The sequence below is a fragment of the Argiope bruennichi genome, chromosome 9 (assembly GCF_947563725.1).
Source record: "Argiope bruennichi chromosome 9, qqArgBrue1.1, whole genome shotgun sequence".
Lineage (NCBI taxonomy): Eukaryota > Metazoa > Arthropoda > Arachnida > Araneae > Araneidae > Argiope > Argiope bruennichi.
Window position 1 is genome coordinate 42,353,716 of NC_079159.1, and position 20,569 is coordinate 42,374,284.

General features: G+C 25.7%; 1 protein-coding gene across 1 annotated transcript; it reads left to right on the top strand.

Annotated features, from left to right (window-relative positions):
* Positions 1-2,569: 2,569 nt before the first annotated feature.
* Positions 2,570-16,888, top strand: LOC129983973 (phosphopantothenate--cysteine ligase-like). The gene is made up of 8 exons (XM_056093705.1): positions 2,570-2,946; positions 4,582-4,731; positions 5,860-5,948; positions 6,412-6,554; positions 7,721-7,935; positions 8,027-8,143; positions 11,076-11,141; positions 14,277-16,888. Exons 2-8 carry the CDS (start codon positions 4,600-4,602, stop codon positions 14,460-14,462), a joined length of 948 nt encoding a protein of 315 aa, XP_055949680.1. The 5' UTR covers positions 2,570-2,946; positions 4,582-4,599; the 3' UTR covers positions 14,463-16,888.
* Positions 16,889-20,569: the final 3,681 nt, after the last annotated feature.

Here is a 20,569-nt window from a genome sequence, read left to right on the forward strand (position 1 = left end):
TCCTTCTATATTAATTTCAGCTCTCAAGTTTGGAAAATTTTTTTGAGGGGAGAAAAAAGCAACTTTTTCAATGTTTCAGTATAATTTACTGTTCATTTTAAATTTAACAGATTTGGAAATGCCAAGATTAACAGAAATTTGTAAGTGAAACTAGAACATTAGAACATCTTGATTTTATGAAATCAACATTTGAAATTGCTTTTTTGCTATAGAATTTTGTTTTATATTAAAAAAAAAATTATGATAAAAAATTGCTTGTAAGCTTTGCTTTTAAACCTTTTTTATTAAATAAGTATTCCTTAAAACTTTATCTGTTTCAAAATATTTATCTTAGTTTGACTTAAATGGTTTATTATTATCTCTATGCATTAATAAAAAAATTTTAACATAAAATTAAGAATGATATCATAAATATATTGATTAAGAAAGCTTTAACAAATTAAAAATCAAAATGTTTATAATTTTTTAAAATTACTGCTAAATAAAATTAGAGATTTAGTTATTTATAGAATTTATAAACAGTTATTAAACTGTTGCCTTCAGACTTAATATGTTGGCTATTTGGTATGAAAAAATATTTATTTTAATTTAAGACTGCTTTATTATAATATTTTAGTGTTGAAATCTTTAAGTCTATTTTCCTCAGCTTGATTTTTCAAATATTATATTTCCAATGAAATACAAAATTTTTTTAAATTTGATCCGAGATTATTATTAGATTAATTAAAAAAAGAAGAAAAAGAAAGTTCTGATATTTTAATATAATTACACAAACTTCTGCAAAAATATTGTTTTTTCCAAAATTAATTTAAATATCCAAAACCAGATGTCTCATTTTATTATGTTTTTTATAAGAATATCAATATATATATATATATATTGATACACTAAGAATAGTTTTTAAATTTTAAAATAATTTCTTCAATATGATTAAAGCATCTTTTTACAGTGTAAAATAACTCAAATTAACAATACAGAAAAAACTATGCAGTTTATTTCATATTCATAATAAATAAATAATAGTTAATAAATAGTTCTAATAAAATAAATAGTTCTAAGATCCATGCACATTAAAAAATAATGGAAATTTTTTTAGCAGAGTTCAATTTTAAACACCAGTAACAAATTATTTTAGTACTGGTACATTAAAACTGGTACAAATAATATTAAAAATAATATTAAAATATTATTTCTTTCATTTGTGATTTAATTTTTTGTATGTTTCTATGTTTAACTAATTTTGACTATGGTAATAAAGGTACATAACCCCTCCAAAAAAGGCACAGAAAATTCATTTGCAATGGCTAAACATACATTAGAGTGAATTCAATGAAGAATTCTACTGTACTTAGGAACCATAATTCTATAATTGCAGGTTCATACTGTATAATTCTTATTACTAAAAAAATTAATTACAAAATTGAAATTGATAACAAAATATGAACAGCAGTGAAACTTTTCTCCTCATGAATGTAATTTAACAGTCATGAAAAAAAAAAATTGAAAAAAAACTTACAATTACTAAATAAATTTACAAAAAAAAAAAAAAAACTGATTGAAATTAGTAAAATGATGCCCAATATTTGTTCATTCAATTTTGAAGAAAACTGTCTTTGAATGAAGCAAAAAGTGATAATGAATAGGAGTTGTAGATTTCCAACCAGGCAGCTGCCGAAGATCAAAAGTAGACTAAATAAAAAACTTTATTTTTCTATTTGCCAAATAAAGAACATTGTTTTAAATATATAAATTTAATAAAAATAAAATACTAAAATAATATTAATATTTTATCAAGTATAATTAGTCAGATTCTTAAATGTTTCAATGCATTATTAGAATACTTATAAAACAAACACCTGCCTCAATTATATTACAAGCAACTTGCTAAGAAATTAGGAATCATAATCGATAAACAATAAAAAAAAATTCTCAAAATCAATAAAATAAAAAAAACTAGTTTAAATAAATCAATAATATATTTAAAATGTATTGAAATATGAAACTAAATTGATCATTTTATAAAAAGAGGAGTCTTATGTGTATAAGGTTGCAAGACGTCCAAGAGTATTTTGTTAGCCTATTCCATTACTTATGAGTAATCTAATCTAAAATTCTGTTAATGTAAACCATGTTAAGAAATAAAGCTGTAATAAAATTTCAGTTTATAAAGAGTAATGCAACGGCAGCCTTTTTAATCTTATTATTTAAAAAATAGTAAATATATATATTTTTTAAATTATAAATCTATACATGCAAAAAAAAAGCAATTAACATCAAATAAAATTTAAAACTTTTCAGACCTTTGAAACTATTTTTTTATTTGTGCACGAAATTTGAATAATAATTTTAGATTTCTATTAAGTAGTTATTCCTCATTTTCCAAAATATTGTGTGGGCAGAGTACGGGAATTGTAATTTGATCAGATTCCTTTTAGGAAAAAAAAATAATAGACGTTATTTAGCAAAATATTATTTTATATCTCAGAACATTCTAAAATGTTTGCCGATTGCAATGCTGCAAACATGTAAACAATTCACGCGGTTATGCAACGAAACAGTTAAAACAGTTACTAGCCTAAAAAGTGCTGTTCAGCTGTTTTCGTTAAGTTGCATTATAAGGAATACAGAAATACAATAAATTTAAAATCTGTCTATAACGATGACACATCAGCATCTGTAATATATATATATTGTTTGTTTTTCTGTATAAAAAATTTGACTCAATGCCAATATGGTTCTTGAAGAAAGAAATATTTCATTGGTTGCTACTAATAATGGCTATTGATATTTTCGACTGTAACTGAGGTAAAATTTTCCGCCTGCTGCGAAATAGTTTCGTTATCAGGAAATACAATTTCAACCTAAGAGCTTCGCTCACTCTTTCGTTTTTATTTTTTGGTTATAATATTTTAGTCAACTCTCCTTCCCTCTTTTTATGGTGGTAAAGTAAGTTTCAGTTTTATTTTTTATTGATGTTGTGATAAAAATTGTTCTAGAGTCAGCTAATCACAATATATATATTTATAATAATTTCCTTGTATCATTTCATTTGTAACAAAATCCTTCGTGATAAAATATCTTTCATTTATCACCACTCTAAGTATATTATCTTTAATTTTGAAAATATAAATTTTGTAGTAAACCGGCATTACTTATTTTTATTTATAATTAATAAGGAAATAATGTGTATTTTTCTTCATATTTTTTCTTCGCTGTTATAAAATTTTCCATTTGTTCAAGGTTGCAAATCTTATGTATCCTTCTTTGTGTAATTTTGTTTGCACTTTTATTGAGGATATGGAAATTAAGTATTCATTTAACCTGTTAATATTGAAGTTTAAATTTACTTTCTCATATGGAGGCTTTATTTTTCTAGAACAATAAGTTCCCATAATCTTAGAAATATTTTTAATCAATTTTCTGATTTCATATTTAGTTTTGCTATGAGTAAAGAAAGATTATAAGCTTCTTAAAAATATCAAACTTTCACATATATTTCTAAAAGCATTTAAGAACTTTGTTTATCATGTACCTTTTATATTCTTAGAATCATTCACTAATTGCCCTACATTAGTTGTAATTATTATAATATCTGTAAGAAAAATTTCTATTATTAGATGGGATTGAAATAATTTAGTTTAGTTTTTTAAACATGAATTTTGCTAAAATTTCCCAAGTTACGAATTTTTTAAATAACTTGCACATTAATTTAATTATTATTATAAATTTATAATAATTATAGTTTCAGTTTAATTTTGCACAACTTTCTATTTTCTGCAAAATTCTTTCTAATATCAGAGAATCTCATTTTTTCAAAACTTTTATACTTCTATAATTTTCATGTGGAAAAAATAAGTAATTTTATTACCTGGGAATCTTACTAGTGCAAAATTTCTAACATTCACAATATTTTTTGGCATTCAGAATATTGAAAAACATCATTATGCATCATAAAATATATTGAGCTAATTAGGGTTATAGCATTAATAAAAAATTTCAAAATCTGAAAGCATTCTTTTTTTTCTTTTTCTTTTCTTTTCTATGTAATTATTAAGAAACTGTTCTTAAGAGTGGTTTGTTGTACGTGCATTTCATTAAGAATTAAACTTCATAAAAAAAGTATGTAATGAAATTATTGAATTATATTATTATAATAAATATAGATCATAACTCTAGCAAAAAAAGACTAACTAAGAAAAAATCATTCCTCTTTGGGACTATGAAATTCATAAAGCATTAATTTCATTAGATGTTACTGTAGTCTTATAACGAATAAGAATGAAAAGAATATTGCAAGATCATTTTTGCTTTGGGATTATGAAATTCTATTTTCTGTTTTCTTGGTATTTTTCTATTGTTAAATAATGAAATATTTTTAGACGTCATTATTTTAGTTTAAAATCATCGGTTAAATTCTTGGTTGTGTATATCTTTTAGTTTATTTTAATCTATCCTCTTTCTCCCTTTCATGTTACTTTTTGAAAGGCGTTTTCATTCTGTCCAAATCTTTATTTGTACATAAAAATATTTTTATGTTTAATATTCATTAAAAAAAACTAACATATTTACTTTCTTGTAAAGGTTTCACTGTAAGACAAAATGAGCGATAAAGAATGGAAAAAATTCTATGAAGAAAATCCACCTCCTAAAGGTCTACTTGAAATCAAAACAATGATTTCAAATTTTTGTAATTATCATGTATCAATGGAAAACAATATTGTTTTAATCACAGTAAGTATTACCTTCTAATACAAATTTTACGCAGAGTATAAAAATAAATAAAAGAAACATTCTTTTTCATTAATTAAACATTCATCATTAGGCATTTAATTTCAGCAGTGCCACTTAACATCACATTTATATGGCAATTACTTTTCATTTTTGTTGTTAAACTGAATACCTTTGTTTTATCTAGCACATTCTTGAACATTTAAATTTTCAATGTGCATATACTGCCCTCTATCCAGAGGTTGAAGTGTTGTTATTTTTAATCCCCTCCTTTTAAGTTATTTTAGACTAGTCATCTTTGGCAGCTAGTTTGTTCATAAAAATTATTTTGAATTAGCTAGGTAATGCATATGGTTATATTTCATCTAAATACAATTTCATGTCTAGGATTTTATCAAACTACCAGACAATAAAGCCATGTTATTTTAAGTTTCTTACATACATTCTATTCAGTGTGTACATAAATTCCCTGATGGAGATTAGTCTTATGACAACATAGTGCTGTTAAAAACATAAATGTCTGGGTTTTTTAATTTCGTAACCTTCACATTATTGTAACCAGTTTTTCATTCATTTTGTTAATCATTTATGTTAAACTGAATCCTTCTTTTGTAATTTTTAATATATAATTAAATATTTGATGAAACACTGAAAATGGTTTAAATTTTAAGCAATTTGAGCTGTTGTTGGAACTTAAGTGTGTGTATATATATATATATATATATATATATATATAATATAAAGTTATCAATGTTTTGAAAAAAATTACATGTTTATTAATTTGATATCATTAAATAGATAATTTTTTAAATTTTGAAATAGTGTAAAATTTTTACACAATAATATTTTTGAAAAATATTGTGAAAAAAACCACTTTAAATGCATATTTTGACTTTCTAAGATATATATGAACTAAATGTGGTAGCTGTATGTAGTCCTGCTTTTAGAACATCAATACAAAAGCATATGCACATTCACCTTCATTATTGATAGAGAAGAAATGCAATGAATTCTAAAATCTTTTTTTATGCATTTTATTTTATTTATATAGATATTTTATTTGTTTCATTTTTAATATTTTTTAGAAAAACTAATAATTTACTCTTATATGCATATTTATTTTTATCTTAGTCAGGAGGAACAAGTGTGCCATTAGAGCACAGCACTGTGCGATTTGTTGATAATTTTAGTGCTGGAGCAAGAGGTGCCTCATCTGCTGAGTATCCTTTGTATAATATACTTATTTCTAAAAAAAAAAATGCATAACATGATTTACCAAAGTTTGTAAAACTTATAATATGTGGTATATTATTTTAAGTAAAATGTCCCAAAATTTGAATTAATTATTGTATACAATCTAATTAAATAATATATATTTTTTTTTCTTATTTTTGCCCTAATTTATTTAATAGTTTAATTTTATTCTACAGAAAATATTTATTTTTATAAAATGCATTTCTACTTGCATATTCTCATCTATTTAGATTTATCTAGCCTTACTATGTTGAAAACCTTTTTTAAAAAAATTTATTTACAGTATTATATCATCTTAACTAAAGTAATAAAAAAAATTTAACTGTAAATTTATAAGCTTATTTATTGCTTCTACTGATATTCTAGTGTAACTCATTCAAACTCTAGCTGTTGGCATTTTTCTTATTTCCTTGCATTGAAGTAATTTAGATATTTTTTAAGAGAAGGATATGCTGTTATATACATGCACAGGGAAAAAGCATTAGAACCCTTTTTTCGTCACATTGTACCTTCTGAATTATTTGATTCAAGTGTGCCTTGCAAAAATAATGATGGAACAAATAGTATTAAAGGTATTCTATCTTAAATTTTAGTTTTCTTTTTTGTGATGTCTGATATCTTGTGGATAAATTCTAATTAATGTGTATATAATAGTACAAATATATTAAGGGAATTTCATTAAAAGATTTGATAAACAATTAGAGATTTACCAGCTGCAAAACTTTAAGATTTAACACAGAAAGGATATTCTTGTTTGTAATACCTATAATTCTTGATTCATTACTTCAAAACTAATTGACTCTTGTGGAATACATTTTATTTATTGAGTACAGAAATGAAATAAATTGACATATTCGCACCTCTGTAAGGTAGCTGGTGAATGAGGAGGAGTCAGTTTGCAATCTTATCATGTGAATCAATCTCTTGCACTTAGTTTAATTGGTGTTCAATCCAAGGGAGATAAGCAACAACAACAATGAAATAAATAAGAATTTAATTAAATATTAGAATATTCAAATTGATTTGTTACCATCATTTTTATTTTATCCTGTAGATTTGACTTATATTTTTAACTTTCACCTTATGGATGATGTATATACTGTATCAGTAAAATTCTTATTGGCTGGTATACTTTCTAAGTTTAGAGTTTTTCCATCCATTAGGTTTTTGCTCTCCTCTCAACTCTGTTGTGTGGATTCCGTAATAAAACTAAGCTGTATGGGACATAAAACAATTATTAAAGTAGAACCCTTTATTCAAACTTATAATGTAGATTAGTTGCAGTGAATATGTAATTGTAACACTTTAAGTCAAACCCCCTAAAACTGTGGATTCATAGCATTTTGTCAGCTATGCTACTTAATAGTTACACTATTAGTTAGGTCATTATTTTTGATGTGTTCATGCTAAATTGTATTTTTAACCATCCTATTATATTATAGTATGTGATGAGTATAATTACTATTAATGAGAAGAGGTAATAGGTAACTCCTATATGAACTGAAAAAACAATAGCTTACTTTCCATTGATCTGGCAATAGAATCTTCTGTTTCTCCATTTTAACCGACCTTGAATTTTGTATAGTTGTAAACTGTTACTTAAAAATTTTTGCTCGAAATATTTAACATTATAAGCAGAACTTTTCATCTTTTATAATCTGGGTATGAAACTACTATTTATTTTTATAGCACTCTGATGTATAAACATTGTGGAATTTATGTTAAAACTCAATTCTAGTTGAAGGAAGTGTCTGCGACAGACTTGTTCCACTACTGAATGAGTACAAAAAGATACAAGAAAAGAGGATGCTTTTGAAGCTCCAATTTAATACATTATCATCTTATCTGCATATGCTATACATTGCTGCCCAAGCAATCAGACCTTTGGGTAAAGATGTAATATTATATCTTGCGGCAGCAGTATCTGATTTTTACATTCCTGCAAAAGACATGGTAAGAATTTTAAAGTAGATATAAATTTTGATATATCATTAGATTATGATAAATATTTACAAATTTATTTTTTACAAGCTTTTATTGACAGGCAGAACATAAAATTTCATCTGATGAACCGCTTAATTTGACATTGCGAGTGGTACCTAAGATGTTAACACCTCTTGTTCATCATTGGATTCCTGAAGCTTTTATAGTTTCATTTAAGGTAAGTCAAAAGGGTTTTATTTTTATATAAAAATGTTTTTTGCATCATTAGAGCTTATTTAATATACTATGTTTTACTATTTTTACAATAATTTGACAGTAATTGTTCCCATAGTGTAATTTAGTGCAAAGAAAGTCTTTTTTCTATCAGCTTGGATGTTTTCAAATTAAGCATAAACACAGCAACCTTATTTTTCATACGAGTGGAAAATGTCATGTTTTGTGCATGAGGTTGATGCATTTGTCCACATTTTAGCATGTGTTGCAATAAAGGAAAAAAATCTCTTAATATGTATATTGAGAAACAATATGAATTATTTGGATTTTACTGAGAAATTTCTTTGGTGCAAAAAATAAGTGATAGTGAGAAATGTAACATACAAGATATAAAATTCAACTGAACCAAAAGTTGCAAGAGTCTTATTTTTACTAATAATGCTGATCTTGGTTTGAAGGATCAAGCTTTGTATACAAATTTGGCTTAAAAGACCAAAATAAAAACAATCATAAAGACACATAAAAAATTATAAATAATAATAAGGATTATTAGAGGCTTAGAAAGATTCTTGTCTTTAATTTTGTTCATGTATAAACCATTTTAAAATAAGCATAATGAATATAAAATAACTCAAATAGATATAATATAAATGCAGTAAAAATAAAAAATTCTCCAAATGTGAATAGATTATAATAAAAATTAAAGTAAAAAACAATGAAAATTTTAATTTATTACAAAAAAAATCATATTAATCTGAACACTTTTCTACCCTTGAAATTAATTTAATATAATCTTATTTTGTGTTTTTATTGAAACCAATGCCAAGTTATTTATACAGAAATTATATGTTATTATTTTTTTTTTATCTCCTATGAAATTGACTAAAAGGCTTTTATTGCAATCACTTTTGAGATAGTTACTTTTAAAAAGTACTTTTGTTCAACAGCTAAAAAGACTTTTTTTTGTCTGCATTTGAAGTGATTAAATAAGTAAAATATAAATATGGTTTTTGAAGATTAAATCATTTTGAGTTTCATTGCAGTTAATGGTTTTCATTATAAATAAATTTGTCTGAAAATTTCTCTATTTAGCTTCAGGTATTTTCTCCCGTTATTATTCAGTTATTATAGTCTACATATTTAATTACAATTACTACTAATAATAAAATTAATATATAGAAAAAATATTTTGTTGGTAGTCTGAATCCTTTAATATTTTTTTTTTTACTTAATCTAATTATTCTCCTATAATCATATAATTTCTTATTGTAGTAATATAGGAATTGAAATGACAAAGTCCTTTTTTATATTAAATTTTCTTAAGTTTATTTTTAAAGATAAATGACTGTCTATAAAAAAAATGGCATTTGAGATATGACTTCATAGACGAAAATTGTATAAAATATCCTAGGATATTAAGACAATATTTTACTTTTATGCTTATGTTATTGTATGTATATTTTTAAGGTGTTAAAATGCATGACTTAAGTGTGCAGATTTTATTTTATATTTAAAAGTTTTGAACTCTTGGTATTGAAAGTAAATTTGCATTAAGTTTATTTATTTACATCTGGTATAAACAAAGCATACTGATTGCAAGTGTATTAAGAAGTAGCATTCTTTATTTTATTATAAAAATAAAAATCATTTTTCTTTCATCCTAACTGCAGGAAAATAGTAGTGTGCAGCAGAATAAAGAAAAGCTTTGTTTCTATAAAATCTATTTTTATTTTTTTTCCTTCCCCATGATTTGAGGAAGAATTGATAAATTTTTATTTAAGAGAGATAATAACCTTGTTTTTTCTAATTCCATTGTTTTTCTATGTCTTTTCAAGGTTTTTGTAAAACCTTCCTCCTATTCTGTTAGTCATTTTTTCTTAACAATAGAGTAACAGATATTAAGCAATGCATAGGAGAAATATTAAAGAAATCTTACCATCTTTTGATATCTGTTTTTGTATTATTTTTATATATAAAATTTTCATTCAGAATGAAGATAGCTTTCATATACTTTTTGCTTCTATTTTATTTTTTTATTCTTCAGAATAATAATTTAATTAACATGAAAGGGAACAATAGTTAAGCTGAATTAAAGCTTCTTTCTTCCTTTCTTTTACTTCAAAAGATTACTTTTTATTAAATCTTTTCATTTTTAACTGAAAAATACAAATTTGTTTAGCAATTTAATTGTTTAAAAAAATTGAATCCAAATGATAATTTTAATTGCATTGATATTTAAAAGTGTATTGTGTTTAAAATTATCTATATAATAAAGATGAAAGACAATTGGAATTGGTAATGAAGGATATTTTATGATATGGGAATTGCTCTTTTTTTACATTGTTATGAAAAAATGTCATTTAATAAAAAAATTTAAAAAAAATTTCTGTATAATTTTAATGTTTTTTACATATATATATATACTTCCCCTTAAAGTGTTGAATTTGAATTAAAATTAATATGTTTAATTTTTTAAATCTAATTGTATCTATATAGGGTGTCTCATAAATTTAAAGAATAATACTATATTAAGAAATTGTTGAATAAAACTCATGTATTTGAATTTGCCAAAAAATTTCATTTTAATACATTTAGAAAATAAGATTTTCACTAGTAATTTGTATAATTGTCGTGAGTTTGCAAGTTGGTCATTTCTCTTCTTGTTTTAGAACTGTAGATCATGAATATTTTCAAGAAACTAAACTTTTCAGTTTCATCTAGTATTGGTTAATTTTATTTTGTGTCAGAAAAAAAGACTATATAATAAATCAAAGCAAAGGAGCAAATTCTATTCTGATGTATCAATACAACAATTTTTCAATCCATCCAAATTTATGGAATCCATGTACTGATTTTTCTTTGCATATATTGTGAATTCAAGTAATTTTTTTTATCCTCAGATGATTTAAATTTGGTATTTGTTTAAATATTTTTAGCTTGAGACAGATTCATCTCTTTTGTTAAAGAAAGCAAGAGGAGCATTAGAAAAATATGGCCATAATGTAACTATTTTTTTCTATTTTTAGTTTTGTGTATGTTAAAAATTGTTTGCAATTTTCTATTCTCCTTATATAGATAGCAATTTAATGATAAAATATTTCAAGATTATTTTAAGTTTCTAATTTATTGTATTTTATGTACACATATATTATATATCTTTTTAAAAAAAGATTTAAATCCGTATCCTTGCCATACTTGCATATTTCATTTTAATAAATTATTAAACATGCAAGAGAAATACAGAAGTTTTTTAGTCAGTTTAAAAGTATTTTTTAATAAGAAAGTATAATTAAATATATTAGTTATTTTTCATAACCATCAGCTCTTTTGAAAATAACCTAAAATGTGTAAATATCATAAAGATGCCAGCTTAAAAAATTCAGTTTAATTATGTATATGGTAATTAAAAAATGAAATTTTATGCTCGTTATTATTTAGTTCAACTATAGTCTTTTGACATGAGTTATACACATTTGGAATAGTATAGACAACTATAATGGTTCATAAGCCAGACACAAAGCTCAAAACAAAAATATAAGAGATGTTATGTATTTGATTTCATAGTATAAGTCAAATATAAATGAATGTTCAAAGTTACATTAATCGTATAATAGTAGGACCATTGGTAGCTTTTGAATAGGAAGTATATTAAACTAGTCACCTTTGGCAGCCAGCTTGACTACCTGGAATTGTGACTTTTTAGGCAATTAAATTTTAATGTAGCATGCTTGACATTTTTATAAATTTCACCTTGTTATTTAACAAGATTGAAAACCGAAAAAACATGAATTTAATTGAATAAGTTCAAAGCCAATTATAGCACTTGCAGCTTAAAAAAACAGAAATGAAAGTCATATTTAGTAGTTAATATCCTAAGAAAAAATTTTAATCATAATTTAAATATTGGCAAAGGTGCACAATTGAATGCTTCAATGGATAAGTTTAACTTTCATAGCTTCAAACTATTAACTGTGAGAAACTGTATAACGCATTTAAAATACTTATTAAATAAAACATTATACAGAAATGAAATTGATTTCATTAAAAAGGTGATTCTTTCATTAAAAAGTACTTTTTAAGATCATGAAAAATCCATTTTTAGTAGTAGTTTTGGAAACATGGTTTTCCATATCTATAGATAAATTATAGCAATTATGCATATGGTTGGTTAAACCTATTTTTATCTTTATTTGATGCCTTTTTTTGCACCTTAATTCCTTTAAATGTAGAGAGTTTTTGGTGAATGCCATTCAGAGCATTTTTAATAATATTTTGAAACTTCATTCACTAATAAAGCAGTAAAAATTTTCAATGAAACAATTTGAAATGTTCATATGGTGATTTGTTTATATTTGAATGTTGCACTAGGCAATAAGTAATGAGAGTGATTTCTGTGTCAAGTACGCTAACATTATATGCATATATAGATTCCATGCTATAAGGATTTATTCCTTCTCTTATTTATTAGGCAGATGAGAATCAATTTTCATGCATTCATTAAAAAACTGATATTATATAAATAAGTAATCCCAGCATTATTTCTTCTACACTGCATTAGAACCAGCAATAAGAAAAAGTTTAGAAATATTATTTAAAAAAGAATTCTTAAATATATTATTTCAATTAAAGCAATAGCTCATGAATATAGTGTATACTATTTTGTAACAATTGCTGTTTCAGAATATTATTATTCCTAAATGAGATTCAGAAAGCTAATATTCTAAAATTTGCAATTCGTTTTGATAGTTATAGAAGAAACATAATTAAAATTTATTACTAATAATGTCTAAAAGGATTTTCAACTTTTAATTTAGCATTTTTTTTTTTTTGCGCTTTATTATAATACTGATAAAATATTAATACTTATGTATTATATTTGAAAATTGATTGCTTTCTTTTATACCCTTTGAATTGAGCAATTTTATTTTAATATTTTTTGAGGAAATATGAAAATTTTTCATCAGCACATTACTTTCATTTTTTTTAATGATAACAAACTAACACCAACATAAATGCAGAAATGTGTACATTATAATCAATTTAATACTTTGTATGATTTCAAAGCATAGTTCAGTAGATTCTCGCATAATTTTTATATTTATTTTTATATAGTTTATATATTTAAAAGTGATGAGATTTAAAAAAAAAACAACTCTGTTAGAAAATTGGGAGGAGAGCAAATGTGTTTTTAATAAACGAGGATAAGATAGAATGAAAATAATTTGACTTTAACTTTTCATTTTATTTGAAAACTGCATGACTTGACAAATATTTACTTTAAAAAAGGTTTCCTCTGATATAAAAAATATGATATAGATTCTTACAAATTTGTGAAACAATGTTTATTCAAATTGCGAATTTTTATTTCTTATACCATATTTATTGAACAAATCAGTCGTATCAAATTATTTGTCTATTTTAAATTAATTATTCTAAGTGATAATCACTAATGATGATTACAAAATTTGATAATTTTAATGTGTAATGTTAATCTGAATAGTGCTGCAGTTTATATTTAAACTAAACAAGTATTATAATTTCATAAATAAAAATAATTTATAAGAATGAGGATAATTTCGTTGAAGAAATTTTTCACCAGAAACCTCGAGTTATACATAAAATCCCCATAACTTCTGTGTTAACTATTTACAATATTTAACTAATATGAATTCAAATGCCAGTTAAATCCTGCATATCTGAACTTATTTTATTTGGAGTTATTTTATTTATAATATATTATTATTTATTTATAATATATTATTATAACAATTAAATCTAGAGAATTAATTGGAAATATATATCTTGAGAGATGGTTTCAAGAGAAATTATAGGAAAACATGCTTTATTTTTCCAAAATTAATTATTGTATTTTAAGTAAATTTTAATAAATAAAATGCAGTTACTTCAGTTTTGCATTGCAAACTTATCTAATTAATTTTTCTACATTGATCATTAAATTCATAAGATGGTGGTTCCAACTGCATAACTATAACAATTTACAGTTTTACTTTTATTTGTAATTTAATTGGATGTATTAAAAATTCTAAGTTAATATTAAAATTATGAAGAAAAATATAAATTCACTTTAACATTTTAAATATTTTATTTTTCTAATTATAAATAATTATTTGTTTTAGCTTGTTATAGCGAATGAACTCCATAAAAGGAAACAAGAAGTAGTTTTTGTTACAAAAGATGAGGAGAAGAAAATTTTTCTAAGTAATGAAGAATTGAAAAGTGGAAAAGAAATTGAAGAACAAATAGTAAAAGACTTGCTTTGTCATTATTCTAAATTTAAAAATCAGATCGGAGATAGAAAGTGAAGCAAATTGTATGTAACATTTGCATTTTGTAACATCTATGTACTAATTTTAAGTATTAGACTAACTGGGTGTCTGGGATGTTTAACAGTATTATATATTTTAATATTTTATTTTTTGTTATTTTGTACTTTAATTTTATGTTAAACAGTTATGGAACACTGTGATAAAATAAGCCAGTATTTTAATTTTCAAAAGTGTTATATTTCATCATTAAATTCGTAATTTGTAAAGCAAAAAAAAAAGTCAATTTCTTAAAAATAATTTTAAAATTTTATCTCTTTGTGTAAAATTTTATTATTTTTTTAAATTGGAACCATAAATAGTTTTAAATTAAGATTACTTTAAAAAGTAAACCATGCTAATCTGATGTTGATGTTTAGATTTTTTTATTAAAATGGTTGTGGAATTGTGAAATTATAATATACATTTGAAATAAAATTAGTTGTATTTACGTTACATTTGAGGTGAGATTACAGCAAATCCTACTTTTCTCCCTAATATTGCTAATAAATTTCATTTACAAATAAAGTAATTTATATTTATATATGTATCCAAATGAGTGTAAAATAATTCAGTTGGTAATTTGATGCAACTTCATTGTTAGTTCATATACATAGTATGGCCAGTATGGTAAATAATAGTCTGCAAAATCATTAGATAAATCTTCCAGAACAAAATATCTAATCATTGAAAATCTGGCAGTTTTCTAACTAATCATTTAAAATGTGTTAATTTAATTTGTGAGATTTTTTTGGAACAAATTGTAATTCTAATTATGTAGTTTATGCATTTATATATATTTTGTACATAATTTGGATTACCATCTTTTTCTGTGGTTACCATCTTTGTATTTTGTGTTACCATCTTTTCCTTACCATCTTTACCATTTTCACTTTTTAATAGTAGAGATTATAAAAAAAAAAAAAAGAAAAAAAATCTTTTAATTATAAAGCATTTCATTTGATTTCTTACCATCTCCATATTCATTAAAAACTAGTGATCATTTGAAACTTGAAAAAATAAGAATAATCCCACAGTTATTTATAATTCTACGTATGCCTGATTTTGCTTGTGTATTTAATCATTAAAGCACAAAAAAAAATCTTCTTACTTTTGTAATTATTTTTGTATAAAACAAATGATGCCTTACTTTATTTCTGTCAACACTGTGATATATCAATTATTATATTAAAAAATGGTACACTTTTTGTGATTTTTTTAAAATTTATATTGGCATCCCAAATTATTATCTTCAGCTAAAATTTTGTCTTAACTGAAGATAATAAACATCTCTTTACTTTTTCCTTTTTTTTTTTTTTTTAATCTTTTTATCAAACAATGCATAGAAAAGAAAAATTTTATTTTATATGAATTTCTTGATATTTTGGTAACTTTTTAGTTTCTTAGAATCAAAGAAATAATTAATGAATTTATTAAAAGATAAAAGTACCATAATATTATTGAATATTTATTAATAAATTGTGTATAGACTTATGAAACTTTATGCAGTTTTATTTTTCCTTCTGACATCTGAGTCATCCTTGCATCAACAAACAAAAACTATATTAAAAAAGAGATACGGTTTTTCTTAAATGTTAAAGAATAATGTTTGTTTCATATATTATTTTACAATTAAAGTTAATAATTAACAGATATTAAATTTTGCATCTAATATATATATAATATATTGCAATAAACTCAACAGATTTTTCTCAATAAACTCAACAGTGTTTAATTTGCTATCAATTTGCTTTGCTCATTAACGGTTTGAATTTTTTTCAACTTATTGCATCGCTTCTTGACAGTATTGTGATTCTATATAAGATCCTATATTCTTACTAAGCAAATTATCATTAGAATCTACAATCCTTATTTACCTTTTTATAAAATAGTTATAATAAAAGCTAAACTTTTCTTATTTATTTATGTTAATTGGTGAAAGCATATTTCCATAATATTATAAATTGCAAAAATTTTAATTTCGAAGCTGTAACCTATTAGGAAAAATGTGAATTGATGAATGTGCCTTTTTGTCATTAGCCTCTTGAAAAATTACTTTTTAAATATTTGCATGCATTAAGCTACATTTATATTAATACTTCAGCTTAAGATGGAAATGTATACATATCTATTCTTCTATATAGAATACAAAATTGTGTTCCATGTTTATAAAGGATTTTAAGATAATTCTGGATGTTATTTGTAAGATTTTAAGAGAAGTATAATTTGTTTTCTTGTGTATAAGAATATGTACAAGCTTAAATGAATTTTTACTGTATGACGTAAAGAGATACTAAAGAATATTCCCTTCAAAGGTATCTACAATGTATTCTTAAATGTTACTTATATAATGTATTAAACAAGTTGGCTGATTAATACTTTTGTGCAATATATTAAATTTTGAATAAAAATATTTTCCATCTGTTTTCTTTATTGCACCCGTCATGCATGATTGAAAAATATGAAATATTTTAGTTCCTTATCATCAAAAATTTATTTTAATATAAAAATTTGCAGTGTATATTTGCAATCTCATTGGAAGAGCAATCTCTAAACTGCAAGTGATTATGTCCTAGGGAATTTCCAGAATCAACTGTAATTTAAAATAATGTTTAAATGGAGTTAAAAATTTTATTAAAGGATTTGGACATCTAAAAAAATTCTTACTTTATAATTTTGCTTTCAAATTTTCTGCATTCCAAAATAACATGAAACTAAATTATTACACTAAACATAATACTTTTGAAAGATGACTAAAATATTTGAAATAATCAATTAAATCTAAAAACACAGAAAATTCATAATTCTGCATTCTTTTTTATTCATTGAGATTTCGTGAAGTGATACAAGCAAATATAGCATGCAAATATATAGTGATAGCAAATGTGTAAGACCTCATGCTCCTGCTTTATTTTGAAAAAGGTAATACATTCGGGTTTTTTTTTTTTTTTTTAATTCCAATATACATGTACTTGAATATTCTCGTATAATTTGCACCCATTTCACATCTACCAATCCAATGCAAAGTTGGTGCTTTGAATTTCAATACACTTTCAGATAACCTCTCCATAAAATGCGATAGAAATGTATCATTTGCAGCCTTATGCTATCCAACCAAAATTCAAATTTAGTGGCAGTTGCCACCTATAGATGGCGATCGGCTACAAGGGTAGTTAAAAACCATAGAAGGAAAGGAACCTCTATGGTAATAAATTTTTTAAACAAGGATCCTAGCATGGTTATCTCTATATTTATATCACCTCTGATACCGTTTTTAGATTCGATTTCGCAATACTAATTCAAATTTATTTATTACAAATGCCCAGAAGATTGACTATGACACCATTAGATCTTTAGCCTTCCAATATTTCTTAATATAAAAACACAAGTGCAGAGCACGAGTCAAGATGAATAGCATCAAAAATTTGATATTGTCCGCACAGAAAACATAAGGAAAAGTCACAAAGTTCGAGCCATTACAAGATGAGGGCCTTTTCTAGCCTAGTAAGTCATAGCCTATAGTAAGGCGGAAAAGTGCCACAGCTGCACTTCTAGGAAAGTCTGGGATCAACTGTATCCTCAAGCAGTGAGGCCCATGGTTTACCGGCAGAGTCGCACAGTGTTCTCTGCTTTATACTAGAGGCATATCTTCTTTTTACCAGAAATTTGACTGAATGAAATGAGACTTTTCAAAGGTCTCTGGAAAACTCTTGGGCCCCTTTTGGCCAAGAAGTCGGCAGCCTCATTCCCAAGAATGTCGCAACGAGCTGGGATCCACTGGAAAGAAACAGAGATTGACGTTGACAGCTCTCTGCACTCCAGTATACGGGTATTATTTGTGTATTGTCTATTTGCAAGAAGTTGAAGAGCTGGCAGGAAGTCTGACAAAATAACCGTTCTGCAGAATGACGATGGGTTGCTTTAATATGGTATAAATAGCCTCGAATTTTGCCATCGTAATGGGTGGAATGAGCACCTATTGAGTATAGCATGAAAAAAAGATCCGCACAATCTTCATTGTTAAATATTGATCCATCTGTGTAGACATGTAACCATGTGTCTCTAGGATATTTGTTTTCAATGGTAGATAGAGCAATGGCACGAACCTGTTTTCGCTCATATGGCTCTTATTAATCTGCATATCCAGCTTCAGACACACCAAGATCTCTCCATACCCCCAAAGGGCAAACAGGCCTACAGTGAAGTAGAGATGGACATTCATATCAGTGGTTGTAGAATAAGCATACTGTATTATTACGAAATTTTCCGGGGTTCGTTTGGATAGTGGGAGTTATATGGTGTGGCGAACACTAAATCAGCAGGCGGCAATAGAAAATGAAACAACGACGTTTATTTACACGAAGACACACAGGACAGCACAAAGACGACAACTATATACAGCACAGAAGACGATTATCTTCAGCCGAGACTTGCAGCATACAACCAGACTCTACTGCAGACAGTAGCGCACAGTTTAGTTCAGCACTAGCTTCACTCCGTCGCTGCTCCGCTTACCCCTGGAGACCAGTTCTTCACCGTCGATCCCGACTACTCTCTCCGATCTGGTTCACGACCACACCATGGAGGCGGGGCTAGAAGCCTCTCAACCAATCAGGAACGTTCGAGGCGTAACTCGGTTCCTACTGGACGGATCTGGAAAATTCTCGATGTTTCGGGTATAATCTATTTTGGCCCCAAAGTCGCCAAGCTCTGGGACCTCCTATGGAACCAATTATGCTGAGAAGCCGCGTCACAGATTCGTAAAAGTATAAACCCTTTTTGAGTTTTAAGATTTCTCTCTGCGTTGGTATCGTAATCCCTTCAAAAAGTATTCTTGGACAGGTGAATCAGCCTTTCATAAAGAAGGACTGCTTCTATTTCAATTATGTTTCTTATTGGAGGGTTTTGAGCTAGACACTGCATTGTTAGAATAGGAGTGGTTCTTACAGTGCCCGTAATAATACGGAGAGCTTGAATTCGAACAGTTTCAATTTTTTGAGTAGTACTAGGAGCAGTAGATACCAAAACTTCGTTACAATAACTAAAGATTGGATGAATGAAAAGCTTGAAGGTTTGTATTTAACTGCAACTGCATTTGCAACCAGCCAACAGTTTAAGAACAGGAAGTCTTTTAACAATGTAAAGTAGCAGGCCTCCACGTGGTGAACCCTGGTTAACACCAAATCTGCAAGGGCTTTGCCTCCTTTCTTGTGTCTCTGACATTTTTACTAATTCAAATTAATCAAAATCAAATAATTGAAGATTGCAATGCTCACCACTTAAGCTAAAGTTGTCAATATACAAGAAGTAACTCCCTGAACTCATTCTGCATAAGAGCAGGCACTGATATTATAGATATAACTCTCCCGTTAGATTTAGCACACTTTTCGCAAGTACCATAAATATCGCCATAGTCAGAGAATTTATCTATCCTTACGAAATCATTTCCTTATCGAAACTTACCTCGGATAACAATTCCATATTGTTAAATTTCTTTACTAATTATTCACTACCAAATACTACTGGTAAAATTAAAACTAACAGGAATCTATTTAAATTTAATCTTAAAAGTATGCATGAGCTAACTTTCATTAATATAGACTCAAAAGAACAATTCGATGATGCTATTTTAAAATCGGAGAATATAATTAATCAAACCAAGATCGCTGTATCTAACCCCAACCTTATCATACAAACTTTTGTTGATCCAATGATCACAAAATTCAATAAGAAATGTAACTATGCTAGAAAGATGTTCAAAGGATAAGAGACCGAACCTTCAAGAAAATCTCAAAGAAATTGCTAAATTAAATAACAAAATTGAACGAAACAGTGTATCAGTTCAATATGTGTTTGAACCAGTCCTGATCACAAGAACAAAAATATGAAAAATAAAAATAAATAAAAATCTTAATGAATAACCACTGCATATTATGATATTTACAGCATTTGTAAAATTAAAAACCAGTTACGCTTCTGAAAACATATGCACACAACAGAGCGGAATGGAACTAATGATGGATTATAATAAAATGAATGCATCAGAACAGATCTTAACAGGTGCTAGAACAGAGTTCTAGTATCTGTTAAGATGTTAGAACTGTGTG

Coding starts and splice junctions, on each gene's coding strand:
- LOC129983973 (XM_056093705.1), top strand. CDS start 4,600: ATGAGCGATAAAGAATGGAAAAAATTCTATGAAGAAAATCCACCTCCT. Junction 6,555..7,720: donor TGGAACAAATAGTATTAAAG/GTATTCTATCTT, acceptor ACTCAATTCTAG/TTGAAGGAAGTGTCTGCGAC. Junction 8,144..11,075: donor CTTTTATAGTTTCATTTAAG/GTAAGTCAAAAG, acceptor AAATATTTTTAG/CTTGAGACAGATTCATCTCT.